This window comes from Crinia signifera, chromosome 3, assembly GCF_055691185.1.
Source record: "Crinia signifera chromosome 3, ASM5569118v1, whole genome shotgun sequence".
Classification (NCBI taxonomy): Eukaryota; Metazoa; Chordata; class Amphibia; order Anura; family Myobatrachidae; genus Crinia; species Crinia signifera.
The window spans coordinates 103666895-103694566 of record NC_139219.1 but is presented as its reverse complement, the minus strand read 5'-3'; the positions used below and the strand labels follow the sequence as shown (position 1 = coordinate 103694566).

General features: G+C 40.8%; 1 protein-coding gene across 12 annotated transcripts in view; it reads right to left on the bottom strand.

Moving 5' to 3' along the window:
• ARID1B (AT-rich interaction domain 1B) overlaps positions 1 to 27672 on the bottom strand; it is a 434060-nt gene that overhangs the window by 363896 nt on the left and 42492 nt on the right. For 10 of the 12 annotated variants that reach the window (XM_083176326.1, XM_083176327.1, XM_083176328.1 and 7 more), the window contains one exon: positions 10419 to 10613. The exons of the other annotated variants lie outside the window; for them this stretch is intronic. In XM_083176326.1, the coding sequence (XP_083032452.1) occupies positions 10419 to 10613 (195 nt within the window). The remainder of the gene's footprint in view (positions 1 to 10418; positions 10614 to 27672) is intronic. 12 annotated transcript variants of the gene reach the window in all.

Genomic DNA, 27672 nt, shown 5'->3' with positions numbered 1-27672 from the left:
ATCATTCTCTAGATCATAGTAGTTGTTACTGAACATAATGGCACTACAGGTAACTAAATAATATCCCAATTTGAGAGCATTTTATGTATTCTGGTGATTTACCTGTAGTTTTGCCACTAATTGGAGGAAGTAACGAGAAAGCTAAAAGCAAAACTACCACATGTTGAATTATCCACATTTTATCCACATTTTTAAAACAAGGCTATACAAAAAAACTCTAAATTCTACAAAGTTGATGTAGTGGAATAGTGAAATTCTATGGACAACAATTAATTGTAGGTATGCAAGAGGGTGGTGTATGAATCCAAGTACTGCAGATAATGACAGCCAGAACACCAACAGTGGGACCCCAATGGTCAGAATCCTGACTGATAGCAATAAGTACTTTTACTCTACCTCTATCCATGTCTCCACCCGCAGCCTAAACCTATCCCACCCCCTAGAGGTTGGTAATCTGACACTCAGGACCCCGACAATTCCATGCAAGTGCCACCTGCCACTGAAATGCAGTGGTCATTTATGGGTGGTAAAGTGGTTTAAGGAAGACCAGAGCTTCCACTGTGATTTTCATATGCCTCGTTTGTACGATTTGAAAGTGGTAAGAGCACCCATTACACAGCGATTTCAATACTATTTACCTCAGAATTTGGAATTGTATGCATTGTACGGATTTTGATATTATACACAGATTCAGGGCCAGACACACTAAGCTTCAAGTGATAAAAGCTTCAAGTGATAAAAATGGAGAGTGATAAAAAACCAACCAACCAATCAGCTCCTGTCTGACATTTTTCAAACAGAGTCTGTGACATGGGAGTTAAGAGCTGATTGCGTGGCTGTTTGTCACTCTCCATTTGATCACTTCTGGCCCTCAGACAGCCACATATAGATTTACAAGTGTAACTTACAGTATCAAACAGTTCACTTCTAACAGTCGGAATACACACGTATTGATGAATCCACATGTCGCAGATTCAACAATGTAGCGCCCATATTAGTCAATGCATATTCCGAAACGGCAGCATTGAATAGATATGTGTCAATATTTATGACTATCAGAGACATCGGCTAACATTGAATACCCCCTCTAAGACGCACAATTGCTCGAAAAAGAGGCATGTTGTGGTTTACTCATTCCGGGCATCTTCCACCGCAGAGGACCTGCTGGTAATATTTCACTGGAGGCTGAAAAGATGCATAACTGATTGTGAGGTAGCAGCAAGACCGAAAAGATATAACAGGGCCTTAGCTGATAAAGCCGATAATCTGCTCAGTGGCACAATGAGCCTGCAATCTCCTGCAGTATAGCAAGTGAGAAGGACTCCTGCTAATTTCCTACGCCTTTGGGGTGTGATCTGACTCTGATTGAGAAGACCCAGTGTAGTTAAAAAGAGAACTGCATTAAAAGGACCATGCACTGTTGGACTTATATGGAGAAAGATAAATAAAAAAATCAAGTCAATATTTGGTGACCACCTTTTGCCTTCAAAAAACACCTGCACAAAGTCAGGAAGTTTGTAGGATCATAGTCAGTTGTATGACTAAACAATAATACTCTCTCCCTCTATCCTCACTCATATCTCCAACTGTCTCTCTGCTATCTACTCTTGGATGACCCAGCACTTTTTTAGACTTAAAATATCAAAGACTAAGCTGACCTCTTACCACCCTCCTGCATAAACCTCCTAACCTGTTTATGCTCACTTCTTCCCTTTCTGTGTCACCCCAGTCAGTCTAAGCTTCCCCTTTAGAATGTAAGTTCTCATGAGCAGGGCCCTCTCTCCTCATGTGCCTTTCTTAGAATATATAAACCTCTGCCACCCTGATTCAGTGTAATGTCCCCTGATGCAACTATCCATATTTACCATGTACTTGTCCTAAACTGTCTTGTACTGTAATTCGGTATGTGTTTTTGCTCATAACTAGAGAAAGGATTATATGCAACATAAAAAGCTTGAAATATGCATGAAAAATACTCAAAATAAGCATGAAAAGTGTTAAAATATGCTACATTCAATAATAAAAAAGTAATATTTAACTTATTTATTTAAAAATCAGCATACAATTAGTTGCAAATAAACCTCAAAAATAGGCCCACAGCATCTGCAGATGTCTAGTGCTGTACACGGGATTTATTTTCTTCCTGACTGCTACAGCATAATGCAGCGTCCAAAGCTCTTCTTGCATCAACTACACGGACCCTCATCTCCAGCGCTGATGGATCAAATGTCAGTATAGTGTGTGCCACGCTATCTAAAATCAACTCCATGCCAACATGGATAGTGGGGGTATGAACTATCCATGTTGGCATGGAGTTAAGTTATTTTATTTTAAATAGTTTGTGTCGAGCATAGAACCCGGAAGTAGCACGGCGCCATGCTGGCGCCGTGAAACTACACAAGTACCGTCTTTGGTTTATTCACTTTGTCACATCTGGTCAATTGATACTGTAAAACAATCTATTACCACTTCCAATTTTTTTTTACTTTACAGCATTTTTATCCACAACTTTTGCACAGTACTGTATATTAAAATATATTTTTTTATAGTATAATAATGATGAATACATTTTTGATTATTTACCATAAAATAATCCTTATAGTATTAGTGAATAAATGATTGAATAAGAATGAGGTGCTTTTTGTCTAATTTAGAGAAAGGGTTTGTGTGTAGGAAACCACAAGCAAAATTACTTTCTGGGTGAATAGAAGTTTTAGTAACACAGCATAGTTGTTAATTAGTACCCATATATATTAATTGGATCAATCATTTAAAAAAAATGCTAAGTGATTTTAGAAACTTTAAAAAAGTGCATTAGCACAAAACCGCTGAAAATGCATAAATGCTGTTGCCAAACACCCAGGCCAGATTTTCAGATCAACATATACAGTAGGTTCTGTGGCCATAATTAACAGATATGAAAACATATATTTACAAATCAAGGACAACATCAAAACTCATTTTCCACAATCCTAACGGACACTTAATAAAGGATTGAAGGCAGCACACAATTGTGACTAGAATTTTGTTGTGTTTCGATCTGGATATTTATATCGCCAAGTAGAAGTCAGCTAAAATATATATAAAAAAGTAAAATTTCAATTAACCAACAAAACACATAACAAAATAAATACACATACTACAGCCGCTTTATGCTGCACCAAAACATATCACGTAATTCAGTGTACAATTATAGGCAGCAAAATCTACAAGAAACTATCAAAAGCAAATCTTCCCAACCTAGAGATATAGCCCTCCAGGATTATTATAAATTGGGGTCTTTTTAAAAAATACCTTCAGAAACTTGAGACTAAACTTAATACACTACCTTTTTGCAAAACTTTGTGTACATAACCTGCCAGGCCAACAGTAAATTACTTTCATTGGAAACAATCCAACAAGTCCAAGTTGGAAAGTTACCTACTAAGTCCAAAATATCCTCTTTTCCAGAATGAAGTAATGGTATGCAGGATTGGAGCCAATAAGCTTTCCTACAGGCCACTACCATTTACCAAGATTGATTTAGAAGACCATATTTACATACAGTAACTTTTTCTTACTGGCTAAAGGATTTAAATGTGCTTATTTAATAACAGTAATTTAGAAAAAAAAGGTGAAACCCTTACATGCCCTAAGGTACAGTATTAAAAAAAATCACATTAACAAAAAAGGTGCTTGAGAACATAATGAGGATTTAGGAAAAATGTATTTATTTATGAGAATTTCCAGCAAGGTTGTCATCAGTATTTCTTTTTAGAATAATGTTTTTTTTATTAGAAATTACTACTTAGCTGTCAGTTGAACTTAATTCATTTTTCCTATTTACTATATTGTAAGTCCAATAATAAAATGTCTTAATTGCAGGGTGATTCCAGATGAGCAAATACAACCAAATACGGAATGGACTCATTTGTATTCCAAATAAAGCAAGTATTTTTCAGTCTAAGGGGCAGATGTATCAAGCTTCACAACGTGATAAAATGGAGAGTGATAAACAACCAGCCAATCAGCTCCTACCTGCTATGCCACAGACTGGGTTTGAAAAATGAATGGTAGGAGCTGAATGGCTGCTTGTTTATCACTCTCAATTTTATCACTTTGTGAAGCTTGATACATCTGGCCCCTAAGTATTATATAAAAGCTAGGTATTATTTTTGAGGTGATAGAGAGACATTTTTAAATGACCCATAAACCTTAAGCACAATCCCTCCTTTATACAGTAGCTATCATATTATAGCCTCCTCTAATTGACCACCTACCCAATACAGCAAGAATGTTTACAAGCAATGGGGCCATTTTCAGTTCATAAAGCCAAGCATGTTCGCACATGCTAATTTGTTATTGTTGGGTGTCGTAGTAGGAAGAGTGGGAAAGGAACAGTTACTAAGAAATGCTATGATGAAGTAATGGTTAGCATTACTGCTTTACAGCGCTGAGGTCATGGATTTGATTCCCACTTGGCCCTAACTGTGCACAGTTTGTATATATCCCTGTGCTTGTGTGGGTTTCCTATGGGTACTCTGGGTTCCTCCCACATTCCAAAAATATACTGGTAGGTTAATGGGCTCCAAACAATATTAACCCTAGAGTGAATGTGTGTGCATGTACATGTGGTAGGGAATATAGATTGTAAGCTCCACTGGGGCAGGGACTGATATGAATGTTCAAATATTATCTGTAAAGCGCTGCAGGATATGTGTGCGCTATATAAATAACTGGTAATAAATAAATAAATAAATGACTGATTCCTGCAGAGTATGATGACAACTGCACAATGAACTACAGTATGTGTGCTAACTGGAGTACGAGTATAAGAACTGACTTTATGATTGTTGACAAGTCATACTATACACCACCGCACTCTACACGCGTACCGCATTCTCAATATGTTGACCGTGACTTTGTCGAAACAGTTGACATGTCAACATCATGAGCTATTGAAAAAACAATGGTGGAATTTACCTTCTCTGAGCAACAGTTACAGCATCCGCTCCCAGGTGTTGGTAGTCACATGATGATCCGTTTCAGCACCTGAGGATCAGCATTCCAGTAAGCATATCTCGCCTTATTCCTAACCCTAAACCACCCTCCAGAGTCATATTCTAACTTGCTAGACCATTTATTATATTGCTATACCAGAGAACTGAATTACAGCGCATACCCTGTAGTGTTTTAGTAGCATGTTTATTGTTATTAGATAGCATAGATAGGTCTTACTATGTTCTCCATTACTTTCATGGTCAGCCCACCCATAGTTGCGTTACTGTAGGTTTGCTTTTTTCTCAAATGCTTCTTGCTTCTACAATGACTTTATAAACACAGTTACAAAATAACTAGTTCACAACCGCTTTTCAAAACACATTTGAGTTTGCAGACTCAATGATAGGTTTAAGAAAGGGATATACATTTTTTTTATAGCAGAGAAGCGTACCCTGGGTTACAACCATTAATTAAAATGTATAGTAGTGGACCCAGAGAGAAATAGAACTGCCATCTTGGGAGAAAAAAAAAACATTTCTGGATTGAAACAGATAGGTGATTGATTCATCTGGGTAAATTACAAATAGAAGATAGGGACCACAGGATATCAAATATAGGTTTATCTTGATGGACTGGTGTATTTTTTCAACCTCATCAACTATGTAACTACTGTATGTATTTGACATGTACTTTAAAATAAATATATCCAATGAGAGTATCCAGATTCACAGTCATTTTTGCTAAATGGAAGTCCATTTTCACTTAATCTTCTCTGTACACAAAAACCTATTGTTCCTAGCAGTAAAAAACAGAACTGGAGCTATGTTCTAGATTCCTTACCTGCACAATTTCTGTTTGTTTTTACACCGGTTAAAAACATTTAATTATTTAACTTACAGATATGTGAAATTCTATAAAAATCAACAAACAAATTATTTTAGATAGATTATCAATAAAGTGTGTTGAGGAGAAATAAAGCAGATTTTGTTATTGTTGTTGTGGTTAACATGGAAACAAATATAAACAGACGTTCATAATCAGCATTATTAACCCTGGAGAAAGTCCAGTATAAAATCATGGCGGTGTCCATACCCATTCAATAAAATTCACTATCCTAATTATATTTTCCCTACTGAGTATTAGTGATCATAACCATAGTGTGCCGTAGCCAATTAGATTAGCAGGATAACGGCCAGCAGCCAATCACTGTGCCAGGTCACTGCCTGCTTACAGATCATTTTCAATTAAACAGCAATCAGTAAATGAAGGGAACTATCACAAAACTCATCTACTTAACATGTTTAATATACAAACCAAACGATTTCAAATAAACTGAACTAAATCTCCGCATGTGTAAAAAGCAGGCAAGATAAAAGAGTTCAACCATTTACGTGGCTATTGCTGCGACACTTATTTCACCTAACCTGTACAAGGGAAGGTATAGGATATTCAAAATAAAAGGTACTCTTTACTTAGAAGGGCGCCCACGATTTTGATCGTGGGCATCGTTAGTAAAAAATCTCGGGCATCTCGGGCATTGAATGCACTAAAAAATCGGGTGCGATCAACCGACGAGATGCCCGAGATTTCCCATAGGGAACAATGTTAAATGTCTCAATTGACCCAATTTTCCTGTTCAATGCCTCAATTGACCCGATTTTTCCATAGGAAACAATGTTAAATGGGCCACAGAGGCCAAATAGGCACCCTGAAGTGTATAATGGGCACCCGAATTGTTAACGCCACCCCACGATCAACGTCAACCCGATGCGTGGCGAGCGCAGCGAGCCCGCGAGGGGCAGCGGTACGCGTCCTACGACCTTTTCATACCCCCACTATCCACGTCGGCGTGGAGTTGAGAATAGAAAGTGTGGCGAGCGCAGCGAGCCACCGAGCCCGAAGCGTGGCGAGCGCAGCGAGCCCCGCGAGGGTACGCGGACAGCTGTGAAGCCCGCGAGGGGACGCGGATACCTGTGAAGGTATCCGCGTCCCCTCGCGGGGCTCGCTGTGCTCGCCACGCTTCGGGCTCGGTGGCTCGCTGCGCTCGCCACACTTTCTATTCTCAACTCCACGCCGACGTGGATAGTGGGGGTATGAAAAGGTCGTAGGACGCGTACCGCCGCCCCTCGCGGGCTCGCTGCGCTCGCCACGCTTCGGGTTGACGTTGATCGTGGGGTGGCGTTAACAATTCGGGTGGCCATTATTCACTTCAGGGTGCCTATTTGGCCTCTGTGGCCCATTTAACATTGTTTCCTATGGAAAAATTGGGTCAATTGAGGCATTGAACAGGAAAATCGGGTCAATTGAGACATTTAACATTGTTCCCTATGGGAAATCTCGGGCATCTCGTCTGTCGCATCGCACCTGATTTTTTAGTGCATTCAATGCCCGAGATGGCCGAGATGGGCGCCCTTCTAAGTAAAGAGTACCAAATAAAATGTACCTTACAATCACTTACATAAGTGCAGGTAAAGTACATAACTGCCTGGCGAACAACAGAAAAGAGAAATACTCCCCAATTTTGTAAAAGGAAAACACAATTGTGCACAATAAATCACGTATAAGTAAAAACTGCCATGGCATTTATTAGCACATGGCTACAATACATAATTTAGCAGATGCTAAAAAATGTTAAGCATTGAGAAATTAAGAGATTCTAGGGCCTATTTACTGAGCATTTTGAGAAATATTGTGGAGAAATATAATGTAACCAAAGTACCAACCAGCTCCTATAATTTTTCAAACATGGTAGTTAGGAGTGGATATCTTTATCTCTCTGAGGCTTAGTAAAAATACACCTCTGATTGCTACCAGAACATGACAATTTTTCGTGCACACTATATAATATTCAATACATTAGCTAATTTAGACTAACTCCTACTAAAGCTGGGTACACACATGATGATGCAACCCACTGACGTGGTGATGCAATGTAATGATGCATCACAAAGGCAGCCATGGAATCATCTCATTGGACATGCAGCATATGCAATGGGAGGACTTAGTGAACAATGGATCCAGAGTACACACTATACGATGTGTACAATATACTGTTCTGTAATAAATATTTTACAATGTTCTGTAATAAAATATTTTACAATATTCTGTACCCAAGTAACACATTCTGCAGTATATATTAACTAGTTATGCAAAGGACTTTAGTTTTATATTTTTTCATATATATATATATATATATATATATATATATTTTTTTTTTTTTTTTTTTTAAAGAGAAGTGTCTGATAATCTTTGAGACATTTTTGATTGACTAGTCTATGGCACTTTATGCGGAACATGAAATAACTAATTTACCATTATGATGCCAATAACTTGAACTTAGAGTCCATTTTCCACCCAAGCAAATGTTAGAGTATAATTACCTAAATTATACATGCTTAAATCCATGACTAGATTTTAATTAATTCAAGGCATAATCCATTAATCATAATTCCTTATTAAAGAAAGCTCATAGAGGGACCAAAATAAAAGAACTATACTGAAAAATGAAACAAGTACAATTATATGTGCATTACTACTTAATAAAAAAAAATCAGGGAGGTAAATATATGAAACGTAACCCACATCTAATTTATTCAAACAAAATAAGAGACTAGGAGAATCGCTTAAAAGTAAAAAAATATATATATATATTTATTAGATTTACCCAGAAAGGTATTCATCATGCCCATATTTGCAATTCTGGCAAAGGCACCCAGGTCCATTCCTCCTGTATACTGGAGTGCCGGGTCGTCGACTGTCATATTATATATATATATTTATGTATGTATGCTCGCTCTGTTGCAGGGTGGGCAAGAAGCGGAACTCCCACTGTTGATGAACTACACATTCCAGCATCCCCAGTCACAACTTTACAGTAGCATAACCTGTTAAAAAAACTGTAGCAGGGCAGGGGTTGTTGAAATGTATAGTCCATCAAAAGCTGGAAGGAAACTTGAATAAATAAACTTGAATAAAAATAAATCTTACTTGTTCCAACTATAAAGTAAAAAAAACATAAAAGTAATCACAATTCTGTGAACTGCACATGTTAAACCATTTGCTAAACATTATGTCGTACAGTATAGATAGTTTTTTTTACAATCATTGCTTGCAAATTATTAAATGTTAACAGAACTTTACATATTCTGAGGTTTTTAATCAGTTACTGAGGGTTTAGTGAATACTATATAAGTCCATTTTGATATTAAATACACACATTTATTTTATTTAGAAAAGCACCAGCGGTATAGATTTGCATCTATATTAAATGTGCACATTGTTGTTTCTAAGGATGAAAAATGAACCCTTTGAGTGCCAACATCTCTGTGATGCGCATGCTTCAAATGCCAACATCTCTATGAGAGATGTGCAAAATGTTGGCTAAAAATGCGTTGCTCACATTTGTTATAGAATCTTTTTTACACAACATTTTTAATTTGAATTTATATCTCCTATATAAAAAGGTAAACATTACAGGTCATTACGATGAACAAAAATATTTGCTTGCCAATTTTCACACCAATTTTGTCAATTTCACTTGGCTCTCAAAGTGTTATTTATTTATTAACAGTTTCCGCAGCACCTTACAGAGAATATTTGAAGAGTCCCTGCCTCAGTGGAGCTTACAATCTATATTCCCTATCACATGTACACGTGCGCACGATTGTGAGAAGAAACCCATGCAAGTAAGTGGAGAATATACCAACTCCAATTAGTTAGGGCCATGGTGGGAAACAAACCCATGAGCTCAGTGCTGTGAGGCAGTATTGTTAACCATTACACCATCCGTACTGCCGCACTGGGTTAATGAGGTAAAATAAATAGCACTTAAAGTGAGTGATTGACCTTAAAATTCATATATTGTTTGCAGTAGCGGTTTCTCATTAATGGGGTATACCAGTGTTACATCCATCTACTAACACAATTGTGATCATTTTTTGGGGATTGGTACGAAATCCCGGCGGAAATTACTGGCAGGTTAATTGGCTCACCAACAAACCCTAGCCTGACTGTTTCCGCATGTACTTACTGTAGGTACTGTATGGAATATAGATTGTAAACTGCTCTAAAGAAGAGACTGATGTCAACTTCCAAATATTATCTGCGGAATATTGGCCTGATTGTAATTCCATCTCTCCCCCATGCGTTCGGACAGGGGAGCAATGTTTGGCATCTGGGCATGCATATTTATGTGCATGTAGAGCTGCCAGATGGAGTGGGCACGGCAAACTGCTAGTTTGCTGCCCTATTCGCACTCACCAGTGCAGGCGGGGGTGTGGGGCGTTGGCGGGTAGATGCGCTTATGGGAATGGCTCAGTGTTTCGTGGGTTTAATGTACTAAATAAAATCAGCATACATGCTTATACAATACATACATATGAATACATCTATATTTATTCCCCTCCCAAGTAATACAGTATATACATAAAACCACGAACCTGTTGCTGTGGATACTGCATCGCTCCCATTGCACTGTGAGTACGTCCCTGCATTGCCATTGGATATCTTTGAGGGCCTTGAGGTCCATATGATTGGCCAATATAGGGACTGCTTTGCTGGGTCTGAGAGTAAGGATTACTGCCCATTCCATAAAGTGGAGGCCTCTTCATTAGCATTGGATCCATTGGACTACCCTGTTGTCAAACAAAAACAACATCTAAATGCTAATTAAAACCAACATTTGGAGATTTTGATCGGCATTAGAAGATTACTTGATTGTGAATAGATATAAAGAAATACAGAGGATCAAAAATAGCAGTACATTAGATTGCATAATAGAGAAGTACAGAAGATAACATAAAACAAGCAAAAAATACATGGAAACCAGACATACAGAATTGCATTATAGTATACAATATTCAACATAGCTTTAGAACCATTCAGCGTACAGATTATCATATCTATACCCTAGTGTGAACAAAGCAGCCAAACACAAACTGTTGTGGTTGGCCAATTGTTACACTATTATATGTTGTCCTGGTTTATGGCATATCTGTACACAGCCTTCATCCTGCAATAAATTTCTGAAGCATTCTCACCTTCTGAGCAAAGAAATTGGATAACAGTTCTTTGTGCTGACCTGGAGGAATCCATCATGCATCTGACCGCATTAAACTACTTTACAGGAATGGAAAAATGGAGGAGAAGCCGTTCACTAGACATGCACAAATGGAATAATGCCACGCCATCTATTGAAAAACACATCTACCCACTACAGAACCGCTACAGAAAAAGTCTCCTATTCATTTGGACACACGTTATATTTTAAAGCTCCTGGACAAAATGTAATAGGGTGCGATTTTTTTAGAAATGTGCAATATTTGGTCAAAAATGTCTGAATCACACTTTTTGGCATGTGAAAAAAATATATCTCAAATTATAAATGGGAAATCATCTGTAAAGTATAGAATTCGCAAATAATATGGTACGATTTTTGGTAAACGTTACCAAGAATAGCCCCCAAAAAATAGACCAGGTTCAGGCTGGCGAATAAAAAAAAAAAACATGCACAGATTGTGTTGAAGTGGAAAAAAAAAGCATGGGGTCCCACCTCCTGACCCAAACCAGCCCCAGGCTCATTAAGCCGGTACTGGTTTACAAAATACCGGGGACAACATGTGTTGGGTCTCCCTAAATTAACCCCTTCCCGACAATTGACGTACATTTACGTCATGGTCGGGAAGTACTTCCCGACACATGGCATAAATGTACGTCATGGATTGTAACTGTCACCGCGTCTATAGACGCGGTGACAGTTTGGAGATGTCTGCTGTCCCTGACAGCAGACATCCCCCCTCGCCGCCCGGGGGGGGCAGGGATGCCCCCCCCGGTCGGCGATCGCTGTGATTGGCTGTTCAAATGTGAACAGCCAATCACAGCTATTTCTGTGTTACCGGCGGCTATGCCGCTCGGTAACACAAAAAACGGTGGTGATCGGTGCAGCACCGATCACCACCGATCCGCGGACACCCCCTCCCTCCCACCCGGCAGCACTATGTGCTTACCCGGCACCCGGCAGCCGATCTCCTCCCTCTGCTATGCGCCGCAGCGCTGCCTCCCCCCTCCCTCCCCCCGCCAGCAGCAGCAGCAGCACTAGGGACAGTGAAGAAATTAAAAAAATAAAATGAAATGATATTATATATATATATATATATATATATATATATGTGTGTATATACACACACACACACACATATATATATATGTGTGTATATACACACATATATATATATATATATATATATATGTGTGTGTATATACATATACATATATATATATATATATATATATATATATATATATATATATATATATATATATATATATATATATATATATATATATATATATATATATATACAGATAGATATTCCCGACCGAAGACGTATATATACGTCATGGTCGGGAGGTACTTCCCGACCGAAGACGTATATATACGTCATGGTTTTAAACTGTCACCGCGTCCATAGACGCGGTGACAGTTTGGAGATGTCTGCTGTCCCTGAGCCCCGGTCGGCGATCGCTGCGATTGGCTGTTCAAATGTGAACAGCCAATTGCAGCGTTTTCTGTGTTACCGGCGGCTAAGCCGCTCGGTAACACAGTGATCGGTGGTGATCGGTGCTGTTAAGTACAGCACCGATCACCACCGATCGCCAGCCCCCCCCCCTCCCACCCGGCAGTCCCCCCTCCCACCCACCCGGCTGCCGCAGCGCCAGCACCCCTCCCACCCTCCCACCCCCCCACCAGCCGCAGCGCCAGACCCCCTCCAAAATCTGGTGAGCAAAATGGGGTCACATGTGGGGGGGTTCCACTGTATTGGTGCTTCCGGGGTCTTGCTAATGCGACATAGGACCCACCATTCATTCCACCACCAAATATCACTCCTTCCCTTCTGAGTCCTGCCATGCACCCAACTGGTATTTTTTGGTCACATGTGAGGCATTGCCATACTCGGGAGAAATTGGGGCACAGATTTTGGCGTGCTTTGTCTCCTTCATTCCTTGTGAAAATGAAAAACTTTGAGCCAGAACTGCATTTTTGTGTAAAAAAGTACATTTTTTTACACAAAAATGCAGATCTGGCTCAAAATTTTTCATTTTCACAAGGAATGAAGGAGACAAAGCACCCCAAAATCTGTGCCCCAATTTCTCCCGAGTACGGCAATGCCTCACATGTGACCAAAAAATACCAGTTGGGTGCATGGCAGGACTCAGAAGGGAAGGAGTGATATTTGGATTTTGCAGCACAGATTCTAGTTGAATGACCCCTGAAGCACCCATACAGTGGAACCCCCCCACAAGTGACCCCATTTTGAAAACTACACCCTTCAGGGAATTCATCTAGGGGTATAGTGTACATTTCAAACCCCCAGGGGTTTCACCAATTTTGATACAACTGAGCTGTGAAAATGAAAAATTAATTTTTTTCATTTGCACAGCCCAGTTGTATCAAAATTGGTGAAACACCTGGGGGTTTGAAATGTACACTATACCCCTAGAGGAATTCCCTGAAGGGTGTAGTTTGCAAAATGGGGTCACTTGTGGGGGAGGTTCCTAACTTTTAGCATCTTATGGTGCCTAGAAACCTACATGGTGCCTAAAAAATAATCTCATAAAAAGGAGGCTCCAAAATCAAGTAGGTGCTCCTTCTATTATGAAGCCTGTGGTTTGGTCACCGTGCACACTAGGGCCACATATAGGACATTTATGAAAACCAAAGAATTGGGGGAATCAATTTTTAGTCACATTTCTCTAGTAAAATCTACTGTGTTCCTTAGAAAAATGTATTAAAATTGAAAATCTGCAAAAAAAATGAAATTTTGAAATTTCACCTACACTTTGTTTTAATTCCTGTGAAACACCTAAAGGGTTAACAAACTTCCAAAATGCTGTTTTGAATACTGTGAGGGGTGCAGTTTTTGAAATGGCATCATTTATGGGGGTGTCTCACATACAAGTCCCTCAAAGTCACATCAGAACTGAACTGGTCCCTAAAAAAATCAGTGTTTGAAATTTTCTTGAAAATTTGAGAATTTGCTATTCATATTTTACGCCTCCTAGTGTCCAAAAAAATGAAAAGGAAGTTGAAATAATGATGGCAACATAAAGTATACATATGGTCTATGTTAGTTATTAACTATTTTGAGTGGTAAGATTATTTGTCTCACAAGCAGAAAATTTAACATTTTGCAAATTGCTAAATTTTCCATTTTTTTCCGACATTTTGGTATTTTTCACAAAAAAACACAGACTGTATCGACCCAAATTTACCACTAATTTGAAGTACAATGTGTCACGAAAAAACAATCTCAAAATCACTGGGATAAGTAAAAGCAAAAAAAAGTTATCCCCACTTAAGTGATACATGTCAGATTTGAAAAAAAGGGCTCTGTCAGGAACGCAAAAACTGGCTCTGTCAGGAAGGGGTTAAGAAACTAGCACCATGCTTTTGGACTAGTCCTGGTTTCAAAAATACTGGGGGTCCCCCCTATTTTGGAACCAGCACCGGGTTCCAACAGTCAGCGGTGTCATGCCACAACCGGGGGACACTTTTTATACAATGTCCCCTCGTCTGTACCATGAGCACATGACGAAACGTGTCAGTCCTGGACGGGGTCCGTGGGGGAGTCAGTTCCCCTGTCCAGTGCTGAAGCCCGGGGCTGTCCAATGGCTTCTCCATGTAGACACTTTCAGTTAGTTAGGGTTGAGCGGCTTCCCCAGTATGAATGACACTCCACTGTCAGTGCAGGGTAAGCTGTATAGTGGTGTAAAATGAATATAATAAAGCTATATTGGTTCGCCAAGTCCATGCATGCGGGGGAGGCCTTCTGGGACTTACAGTTCCACTGGAAAAAGCATTGTTTTTATTCTAATTTTACACTCATCAGCGCGGCGGCCACCACCCTGGGATGCTGGGGACAGCCCCGGGCTTTAGCCCTGGATGGGCGAAGCCTGAGGAGACCCCCTTTTTTTTGGGGGGGGGGGCTGCTCCCACACAGACCCCATCCATGGCTGACCAGGCACAGTGCTCATGGCATGGCCGGGGGACCTTTAGTGGGGGCTTGTTATGGTCGGGGGTGTTTAAAAAAAAATCACACATTTTCGGAACTAAAAATCACATAGAAACTCCGAATTTGTCTAAAAAAAAACTAATTACACCCTATTACATCTCGTAAATCTCTTGTAAATAAAGCTCTAAAGGTTTAGTCATGAGTAGTATTTAGAACTACAGTAATATAAGCTTTTGTATATCATTTATTTTTTACAAATACTAAATTAAATGTATTTTTACTTGCTTACCTTCCAGGTAATATATCATACCTTACAGAACATTTGTTATACTTCCTCTCAGTAACCAAAATAATACATTACTCTGTCATGAAAATCACATCTTGCTAAACTTTATGATCTACAGAAATGTATATCAATGTATATTTAAATCATAACTTAGACCAGTGGTTCCCAAACTGTGTACCTAGGCACCCTGGGTTGCCTCAGGACACTTGTAGGGTTACCTTGGGTTGGTGGACCAGGATCCATTCATATTATTTATGGGCAATGTAAAAGACAAAAGTAGTACTAATGGCGTAACAAATGTGGACAAACAAAAACAAATCCTGAACCCTCACCACATAACTTTGATAATTAAACACAATGTACTCAACATCATTTAATATTTTTGTGAATTTCTCAATAAGAAGCATTCGGCCTAGGGGTGCCATGAAAACATTTTGATGATTTAGGGTGCCATGATTAAACGAAAAGTTTGGGAATCGCTGAATTAGTCCATTACAATAAAACAAGTACAGTAAATACAAGTAAACATTTTAAAACATTTTCACAGCCAAATGTAATGCCAAACATTTTTGTATTTTCTTTCTGTGGTAAATTTGTAAAGGATACTAAAAAAAAAAAAACTAAATCCTGATATTATATTGAGGATTCCTCCATTATTATATAATTCTTCCCTGAGATTGACAGGACTTTTTCTGTAATTTAGAAAATTGCGCATTTTTTTCTACTTTTGTTTTCTATCACATTAGTTCAGAATAAGCTTTGCGGGATGTTAAAAATATACTTAATCTAAAAAATAGATCAATGTCTATACAAAACAAGGGTCAGCATTGGAGCAGAACAGGTATAACCCTGCCGCCCTTTAAAACATACATTAACTTCAACGGGTTGCCAATATAATTTACCAAATAACATATTGAAGAAGCAAGTCAGATGTTTGTGGACAATTACTCATCTAATGTAGCATTTTCTGTCTGCACAAGTAGCCGCCACTGGCTACAGCAGGGATACTGCTTAAATTGTGTTCAAAAGCAAATTTTATTAGTTCCAGATAACTGTGCATGAGCATACAAAGAGTAATGTGGCAGGAGATTCTGTAGCAAGACTGAAAACACTGTGTATAGGGCTACCTGATTTAATTTAAAACATGGGATGGGTTTGGAAGTAGGGATTTTGAACACAAAGAAAGGATTTATTTAGGCCTGTCTTTTATTTATATTTGGTAAAAGAGAAAATGTATTTTTATTTGTCTATAGCAGTGATAATTCAGAAAGAAAACCAATTTGATTCATGAAAATTTGAAAGAATTTGAAGAGAAGGTTAATAAAATGGCGCAGATTCAAGGTTTAAGTCAACTCTATTTAGTGAACGGATTTTGTGTTTTCTAAGCACAACTCATACTTTCAGAGCACTTCAACTCTAGGAATTTTGGAATTGTCCATATATAATTTCATTTCTTATTGAGCTAATTGGTTTCTTTGAGCATGTTGTTCATAGGTCAACAAAATTACCTGTTATGCTGTTAAAGATAACATAGATCAATCCGACTTCAAGCTAATCCAATTGTAAAGCACAATGGTATATGCTGTGCTTTATGTAGATAAACAATAAAATCTCTTGCACTGGGGTATAAGGAAGGTGCAAATGAAGGCTTATAATGCTTAGTTTAAGAAGCCAGTGGAAAGGACAGTAAAGCCACATACATACAGTATATGAGAGAAATCTGTGTACAAAGAAGATACCTTATATTTCAATGCACTCAATCTCTGGATCAACCCCAATGAATATATTCAGTGTAACCTTACAGAAAAATTCCTGATATTCAATTTTTAAGCTGTCAACACACTGTGTAATAGATCATCTGATCCAGCAAGAGGAACAGATATATTGGGCACATCATCTAGTATGTACCTATTATGTCGCTGAGGAGCACTCCTGCTTGCACCTGAGGTGACAATCTTAGTTGGCCCTACATGCAGGGCTAAAAGGCTATGACATTGGTGAAGGCCTTTCTCTGTCTCTGCCTGCTTTGGCATGTGTGTATGCACTTGCCGATGTCAGGTCCTTTCACTTGCAATACATCACTAGTAATTGCCATGGCAACCACTGATCTGTCACTGCCGGCATCGGTGAGTATTTATGCACACTTTATTATCATCAACCTTAAGTTACTGTATTTGCTAAGTTGTTGGTGACTAGGTTGAACAAAGAACTGACCTACTTGAAGCCATACCTCCCAACATGACTCATTCCAGGAGGAGCACGATGCTCTGTTACTGGACTTGCATGACAGTGGCAGTTGCAGAGTTGCAGGGCTGTAGCACAGTCCAAAATTCAGATAGGGGAGCTGCGCCAACTGCCACCCCAAACTCTACAGTCAGGGAATCACTGGCAGGTGTGGCTCCCCTATTTGAATTTTGGACATTGGTGCAGTCCCACCTCTACAATTGCCACTGGCAAGGAAGTCCAGGAGCAGAGCAACTTGTCCCTCCTGGAATGGGTCATGTTGGGAGGTATGTTGAAGCAGCCAGATCGGCTTGGGACCTGATCCATCACATTAATGTTGGAAGAATTCCTTGAGTTGTCATGGCTGTAGATGCAGAGAAAGTAATTGATCGCCTCTTATGTTTTCTACATGGTCTGAAATCGGTCTATGAGATAACATTTTACTTACAATTAAGGTCTTATATGCTTAGCTTTCCTTATCAGTCATGATAATTATGCTGTTTTCCTCAAGTTTTGTTCTGGGAAATGGAATGAGACAAGGATGTCCCCTCTTGACCTTTATTTTCACTTTAGAGTCAACACAGACCTCAAGGGGGTCATAGTAGGAAGGTCATAGTTTAAATTGCCCTTATTGAGGATCATATTCTGCTCACTTTGACCAACCCTTTGGTGTCCCTTCCCAATCTCCAGGCCGAATCAAAAGCCTATAGCTTATTTTCTGGAAACAAAATTGATCATTCCAAATTGAAAGCAATGGCTCTTTGCATCTCTTTACACATTTAGTCTTTAATTTTATTTGGCACCCTTTATATATCAAAAATCTCTGCATTCTCATCAATTAATTATATTCCCTCCTAAATCAAGCTAACTACTCCCCATATGCTTAATACTGTAGCTAAAGACATGGCTAAATAGTAGTCCCTAGATCTCCTTGTTTGGCCGGATTAACACCCAAGATAATTGGCAAGGTATTATTGGTTTCATACCTTGCCCATTCCTATCAGTTTGGCCTTGTAACCATTTTATTCGGGCAAATGGCAAACCTCAGATATGAAGATACATATTAACTAAATCCGTGCTTGAGGGTTGCCTTAATCTCCCGATTCTTGCCCTTATTACCATGCTGCAGAATTTAATCATATAGTGGAATTCAGTCCCAGGTGATAAGAGATGGCTAGACCTTAAGAATGCCATGCTCTGCTCCCAGATGGGAGGGTTGACAGGATCCTCTAGTTTGCAGTTACAGATGGAGCCACTCTTATCTGAGCAGCTCCCATCCCGCCATCCGCCAAACCTCACCATTGTCAGCAGGTGGACAGGGAGCGCATGTGTCGGAGACGCTTGTGGGCCACATTATCGGCTATGGATGCACGAGTCTGTGAGACGCTCGCAAGTCCACGTCCGCAGGACCACCCTCCACCAGCAGCCGCAAGATACTGAAATCTGGTGGGGAGGGAGAGAGCGGCTCCATTTGTATGGTCACCCTGGAGATGAGACAAACTTTGCATGTTCTTGGATTTGGCCTTGCAAGCTTCACCATCCTTTATTTCCTCCTGGGTATGGCAGTGAGTTCAGGTTGACCATTTTCAGCATGTTCAGAGTAAATTTGCTCCATCATCATAAGTGGATCACCAGACTGAATACCTCCTCCCTTCCTTGTGCCACTATCAATACTTGCAGATTATGAGGTTTGCCACCTCTCAATGTCCATCTCCATCTTGCAGGATACAGCCTCTTCCCTCCGTTGAACGCCTTTGTGACTAATTGTAATGTCACAAAGCCAACATTTCTGTACTTGAACAATCCAATTTGGCCCTCATGCCCACTGACAAGGACCTCATGCAGTTGCTTGGGAGGTCGATCTACCAACCCCTATTTTCCATTATGTCTAGGATAGCAGAATTTACAACGCTATATAACAAATAATAATAATAATCAATGTGGCCATTAGAGAAGGTTTAGAAGGTGTACACCAGATGGTACTGATGCAATTTTTCCTTCAACTTCAAGTGAAAAACTTTACATAGCTTCAAAGAGTTGATTATCAACCCTTAAGCTGGTGCACTCTTGTGGACCCAAGGAGACATCAAGAAATTATCTTTTGACTGTCGACCTAATGCTTGTGTCGGCCTTCCAACCCTGTTGACCTTAGCCATGCCGACCTATTTCATGTGATGACCTTTAGTGGTCGATTTCATAGTGTCGACCCTGTTACCCATACCCACTGGGAGTACAATAACTGTAGTTGTAAGCACATACAAATGGTAGAGAAAGCTATAGGCTGCCTACCTGGTTGTGCTAGGTTTGTGAATACATGCATTTTACTATATAAAACACAGTATGTTTATATACATTTTAAAGATATATACTATTTATTACATAGCCTATGAAAGCCAGTGTGGACACAGGCAATTACATTTTCTATTTTTGGTTTCATTTAGAAATGCATGACTACTGGAAAAGCCCTGTATAGAAACATGAAGTTACCAATGAATTATGTATGAAAGATTTGCACCTCTGGCAGATTCAGACGGTATGCTTTGACAAATTATACCTCTCTGTGATGCTGACAGTCAAAATTTCTTGCTAAATACACAGTGCATGATGCCAACATCGACACACATTACTTGTGGCTTTGCTTTGCTACTAGTGTTAAAACATCTGTATTCAATTACATGAACTTCTACAGATTATATCACACATCATTAAATCAGAATTCTGAAATCTGTGTAGTACAGACTGAGATTTCCCTGCTTCCTGCTTTCATTGGTTGATCCGAGATGAGTTGATTTACCACACATCAATCAAGATCTAAACTTCAGGCACTGACAGGGGAGCGGAGTGGAGGCAGCAGAGGGCGGTAGTAGGCTTGTGCGTGCGTCCCCTTCTTGCGGCTGGTGGGGGCTGGTGGTTGGCGATTCCGTTGCCAGAACCTGGCTGAATGAGGCCGGCTAAATCTGTAGATGAGCTGGGAACAAATCTTAAACTGTACATAAGATGTAACCTCTCAATTCTGACCGTTGCAGGAGTGTTATAAGCTTTTATCACTCAACAATCCTTCATCAGCATCACATACACAGCTATACAAAAAAAGGCTGTCCTCCCGATATCGGAGGAACTGGTGGACGATTGTATAGGTGTGTACTAAGTCTTATTTACAAATACAGAGGGGTTTTTTTCATGAAATGTTTAGCTTACCAGAGAAAAATGTTCACTTTTGTAGAGAACATATTTTGTATACTTTGTGAGAAGTTGACGTAGTCTTGAGGATTGTTCTTACGAATCTCCATCAGCCGGGGAATGTATGATCAACTCTCCCTCTCCAGCAGCCAATCCTTGGTCCAGCAAGACCTCATCCTCCTCCTGTGCTGGGCCCTCTCCCTATGTATACTCAGCTTGACCACAACATAGGACATCAGAACTCTATAGCGACAGGGATCCATCACCACAGAATACACGAAAAACAACTCATGATATTAAGCTGTATAAAGCACTTTGTAATGCCAGGCAAAACAAAGCAATGCACAGTAGCTAGCAATGTAGGATTGTTTAGCGGGGTAAAAACCAAGCCTCAGTAGTCACAAATCATACATACGTACACAGAGCTAAATTGGCACCTGCTTTATATACCCCCTAGTAAGGCCAGCCCATTATTTAAACGTAACTCCAATCTTAAGACTATCGTAAAGTTTTTGTGAGGCATGTGATCAATCGTGAAACATTCAATCGTATGTAGCAACTGGATCGTACGTTGCATAAGTACATCATTGGCACATCATGTATCAAAAATACACCAACTCGCGAGTTCGGGACTGCCAGAGAGTCCAAGGGAAATCGTGGCATGATCCAGAATGAAAGCTGGTTGTTCTGATGTATGGCCAGCTTTACTCTCTCTGCATGTTACATTTGCCTGACCTGCAGTGCACATGGTCTTGCCCATTTTGAGAACAAATTTGCCCTGCAATCAGGTCTGAATGCACCCAATATTTCACATTAAAAAGAGTACTTTTTTAATGTGCATTCTAAAAATAAATATACTGTATAATCAGGAACAGGGCCGCCGAGATTGGGGGGGGGGGGGGGGGGCGTGTACTACTTACCCAGGCCTGAGATAGCTGGAGGGGCCCGGCGGGGGTGCCTGGTCTGACCCTCCTTCTCTCTCCCGGGCAGCAGTAGCAGCCACGTGAGCTCTCACACTGTCAGTGTGTAACAACAGTCAGTGTGTTACAGTGTATGAGAGCTCATGCTCGTCTGTCAGCACATGCTGTAGAGTGTACTACTGAGCAGGGAGGAGGGATAACACAACACCCCCCCCCCACCCCCCACCCCCCACCCCCCACCCCTCAAATGTTTTACAGTCCTTTTATTTTTGTCATTTTTCCTGCTAAGGGTGCATAGTCACCTGCGATTAGGCCACACCCCCAACATTTTACTGGTTCTCGGCATACCTCTCGGCGGCCTTGATCGGCAAGGATAAATCACGTGGCGTTCTGAACTCCACGTAAGCACTTCAATTTTAACTCTGCAAAGAGCATAACAAGTGTGCCTCTTTAGACATGTGCTAAAATGTTAAAGACCTAAGAAAAGCTTAGAAATTAATGCTGGCCATACACTAGACAACTTCTCAGAGCAAGAGAAATAATCTGCGATCCCCCCTTGAGCCGTCCGAGCGGCAGGACCGCATGTGATATATTGTATGCATCCTTTTGCCTCAACTGCAAACCCACAATTCTCCCCCTGCTGGGGGTGCCACTCGTAGGCTCCAGTATGGAAATGCGCATCGCATCAGCCCTGTTGTCATATAAATGAAATTTGGATGACTTTTGACTGCCGCAATCACAGAAATGTGACCAAAATACAAGTATATCGCCTCAGTGTATGGGAACCTTAAGTTGCCTCATTATTGCACTATTAAAAACTACAAGTCACCTCTCTCAACAGGAGCAGATGGTTAGTTGCCTGTAAATGCAATGCTTTTCCAATCAAGTGCCAAAATCCTTTGCAATGCAATTTGAAATCACTTGCCCCTTCCATGTCAAACAGTCCTGATAACAGTCTATAATTATATCTATATACGCTTTGTATATGAAGCTACCTGATTAGCTTGTAGATATATGCCAACTTGAACTGTATTTGTTAGAAATATATTTAAGAATGAACCCACACAATGCAAGCCAACTACGATTACATCCAAAGGGGCGAAATGCATATATGGTACTTTCATTCAATGTAAAAATCAGCACAATATATTTATCTTCCTGTGCCTGCCAGCACTGCATCCCACTATGGTACCTAGACTGGTTGGAGGCTTCAGTCAGTTTTACCCATTACAAATATTGTTTACAAAAAAATACTACAATTTTTTCTAGCTTATAGATCTACGGCCAATAGAATACTTCTAAAAAAAGAAATAATAATTCAGAATGGTAAGCAAAAAAATGCCTTATGCAAAAATGTTAAAATTGAGCCCTGTTATCACAACATGACAATTTTATTAACTCACCTGATTGGCTCACATACAGCTTTTCTCTAATGAGTCATCTCATGTTGTCCTGAGCAATCTGAATTGAGAAGAGCCATGTGCGATATATATATACAAATGATGTTGCATCTAAAAGTCGTGAGCGGTTTAAAAGGCGGGTATTAAATCTGTGCAGGATTTTTCACCAGGCGAAAAATCTGTAATATTTGTAACCTGTTGCTGTTTTGCCTTGTGGGAGTTTATACCTATGCTGTTTTAACAGTCTACATATTGTAAGTGTGGACCTGTTGATAAATACATATTTTATTAAAGATAATTTGCACTATTGCTCTTTTTCGTTATTCTACCTCATTCACATAATCATTTCGTGAGGAGGTGGTTATCATTTCAGATATCCTTCAGGTCTGGATTCTGATAATCACATGGATTCTACAACATACAATCTGAAGGAATCGGTACATCTGTCAGAATGAACTTAGGTCTACAGTCATTAGGTCGACCCCACTAGGTCGACTGGCAGGAAGGTCGACCTGACTTAAGGTCGACATGGGCCAAGGTCGACATGACTTAAGGTCTAATTTGCATTAAGGTCGACATGAGGAAGGTCGACTGGTCATAAGGTCGACATGGGTTTTTCACAGTTTTTTTATCCGAATGTTGACACAGTCGACATGGACACAGTTGGCAATGAGAATCGGACCCTCGCATCGCTCGCTTCGCTCGCAATGCTTCGGGCACGGTGCCTCGCTGCGCTCGGCACACTATTTTATTCTCCCACCACGACCTAGTGGATGGTAGGGCATGAAATACCGCCTGTCGGCACATGTCGGCTCAAAAAACAGTGAAAAACCCATGTCGACCTTATGACCAGTCGACCTTCCTCATGTCGATCTTCATGCAAATTCGACCTTAAGTCATGTCGACCTTGGCCCATGTCGACCTTAAGTCAGGTCGACCTTCCTGCCAGTCGACCTAGTGGGGTCGACCTAATGACTGTAGACCTAAGTTCATTCTAATAGATGACCGCTTCCCAATCTGAAACACTGTATGGTATTAAAGCCCATAGCGAGCGCTTTTGTGTATACAGTTGCACAGATTGGAAAAAGCATTTGTTAGCAAGTGAGTTGTACATAGATTTGCAAATGGCAGACAATCCACGATCTATTCTCAAATCATTCACAGACTTGCACAGGGTGGGTTTTCACTATGTCTGGGCAGTCACTATCTGATCGCAGATCTCTGCAAAATCGCACAGCATAGATCAGGCCTGAATAACCCACCAGTTTGAAATAATCCATATGCCTCTACCTAATTTTCCCCTCATAATTGAATCTTAAATGTTAATCTTCCTTAATAGGATCCTATTCGGGAGACACAAGGAATACTCACTAATCTTGGACATGAGACCTCAGGTGCTGCTGATCAGAGCGTGGGTGAGAGACGCAGCTCTGCAGCATAGAGGTCACGGCAGATGTCCAGCTTGAGGCGACTGCAAGCCGCGGGTGAGAGACGCGGCAGTCCGGCTGACTACAATTGCCAGCATCAGGGCCTCTGGGATTTGTTCTAGGTCTTGTTCCACAAGTTTTTGGAAGGGGTGGGAGGACCTTATTCACGATGATCCTGATAAAGCAAGGCCAGTGGCGAAACTAGTTGAAGAAAGTGAATTGGACCCACTGCATGCCACATCTTGCAAGAGCAGGAACAGCCGAAGTTTGCCGGCACACACCATCCCACCTCACTCCAAGGATAAGGTACCCAGCTCACTTGGGCAAAACATTGAGACTGAGGGGCAGATTTATTAAGCTTGGAGATAAACTGGAGATAAAGCGGAGAAAAGGTAAAAGGAGATAAAGCACAGCCAATCAGCTGTGTTTGAAAAAGACAGTTGGGAGTTGATTGGCTAGTGCTTTATCTCCTTTTACCTTTTCTCCGCTTTATCTCCAGTTTATCTCTTCTCCAAGCTTAATAAATCTGTCCCTGAGTCCTGCATAAACCTTCCTTGTCCCACTATTTATTTATTTATTTACAGTTTCTTATATAGCGCAGCAGATTCCGTTGCGCTTTACAATAGTAGACAGTGATAAAACAAACTGGGTAACAACAGACAGACTTGGTCGGATAACCACATCCAGAGGAGACCAGTGTTAGTCTATGTACGTCAACCTTCCCCAATACCAACCCTTCTGTGTATTAGTATGCCGGTATTAGATAGGAGTATCACCATTTCTGCATATGAAATTATTTGTCATATATGAAATATTGTATATTTATTTTATTTTATTTTTATATGTACTATCTTTATTCAAACCCTTTTACTTCTGTTTAATTGCTTGATCTATTTAAGTTTTAACATTAGCATTTTAGTAAAAACAAAATTATTGTTTATATGAAAACCAACTGAAAGAGTCTGATTATGTGTTAGTTTTGAGGTGTCTTAAGCACAAGGTGCCACCGTAAGGTGGAAAACAAAAAAATCCCCCCAGCGCTGCTTAATTGACTGGAATACAGTGCTCGGTGTCCATTGACTGATGCACAGAGTATTGCTTGTCATGAGGGGGATGCAGTTAATATCCCGGCGGTCGGGATCCCGGCGTTCAGAATCCCGACGCCGGAATCCCGACCGCCGAAATGCCGACACATTCTCCCTCCTGGGGTGTCCACGACACCCCTGGAGGGAGAATAAATTAGTGTGCCGAGCGTAGCGAGGCACCGGGCCCGCTGCGTGGCGAGCGCAGCGAGCCCGCAAGGGGGGGCGATCCACGTCCCCCCCTTGTCGGCATTTCGGCTGTTGGGATTCCGGCGTCGGGATTCTGTACGCCGGGATCCCGACCGCCGGGATTCAATACGGAATCCCATGAGAGGAGGTGGATCACACTGAGCCTGCACACTGGGCCCCTTCCCTCTTCAATTGTCCCTGTCAGGACTTATCAGAAAAAGCCTGCAACTTCTGGGTTAAAGGGCTGGCTCAGTTGTGCAATGTTTCCCAGGAAGAGCATTCTGGCTGCCTACCAGTCTGTTGTTTTCTGATATAGGTCCGTTCCTCCCTTTTATGCACTAACAACGGGTGCCGGATGACCTCCTGATAGTTGGGATTCTGACCGTTTCTATACAGACATCGGAATCCTGACTGTTTAATGCCCGAAAGTCAGGATCCAGACACACAGGGGCTATTCTCCCTCCATGCCCCCAAAGAGGGAAAATAGAACCTGTGGCGAGGGCAACGGGGCACCAACTTCGCAAGGGGCTTCAATGCAATACTCCCTTTCAGAGTATTGGCAGTCGTGATTTCAATGTCAGTTTATTGACCATCAGAATCCCTACTGTTGGGGCGCTATACCACACTCCTAACAACATACCAATTTGGAAAGATCTAGGGGGAGATTCAATCGCCGTCGAGCATCTCCCCCTATATCTATCCAAATTTGGTTTGACCAAAAATCACACAGGTCTAAAAAAAAAAAAAAAAAAAAAAAAAAAAAAAAAAAAAAAAAATCGGTCTAAAAATTACATTTTGCCCTTTGGGTCTTTGCATATTCGAGGTTATAATGCAAATATGGCATGCACTTTGTGTGATTATAATGAATACTATTTTGTGAAAGGGCACTATATTAGCATAATTAGCAGTTTCCCCAGTTGAATACAGCACCACAGAAAATGTCATGTCATTACAATATAACAGAGGCAGCAAAACAGTGGCAATATTTGAATACATATACTTATTAGAATACATATATAATGCCTGTATCTAGTATACACACTGTAACTAGGGGCCTTATTCAGATTTCATTGGTACTGCGCGCATTCGCATGCAGTACCGATGTTGTGCGACTGCGCATGCGCAGGCGTGTTTCTGCACGCACCCATGGCAGCGAGGGGGGGGGGGCGGAGATGGGCGGGGAGCGCCGGCCTGCCCCATTACCATATGGGAACGCCCAGCGTTCCATGGGCATTTCCATGAGAACGCTGGGCGTTCTCATGGTAATGAGGCAGTGACGCGAGTGTGTGGGCCGGGTAGCTGACATCACCGGATGTCAGCTGCCCGCCTATATCACGCCAGCGGGCACGCTAAACTAAGTAACTCAAAAGTCACTTATATAAGCGTGCACGCTAAACATCATTCGATGGTCACCGACCATCGAATGATATGGGCGGACACCCCAGCAAAGCGAATGGATGTTTATGCAAAACATCCATTCGCTGCTGTGCGGGCGAAGCCGCACTTTGCTGGGGCGGCGGGGGGGGGGGTGCGTTCGCCGGGCGGGGTTTGGTGGACTCGCAAGGCTGCGAATTCGCAGCCTTGTGAATTATCCTGAATAACCCCCTAGGTCTCCCACTTTCTTGCCTATTATTGCCTACATATCAGTTTACATTTAAAAAAGTCAGTTTAAAATAGTATGCTAAATTTTCAACCAATAGATCTGCCAAATGTATATAGACACTTTTTGCCCCTTAGTCAAAACAAACATATTGAATTTTGTCATTAATAATAAAGAACAAAGTAGGATACTGCCCCAAATGCAAAAGGTTCAACTGTCATTGTGTTTTTCGGCTGAAGAGCATAAGCCATACATTCAGAGCTGCAACAGGTATTCATGTGTCCCACAGGCCAGCAGGTACAACAAGCCTTTTGTGTGTGCCTGAACGCACGCCAAAATGTCTGCCTTTGTATTGAACAAACCTGTTTTCTTCTG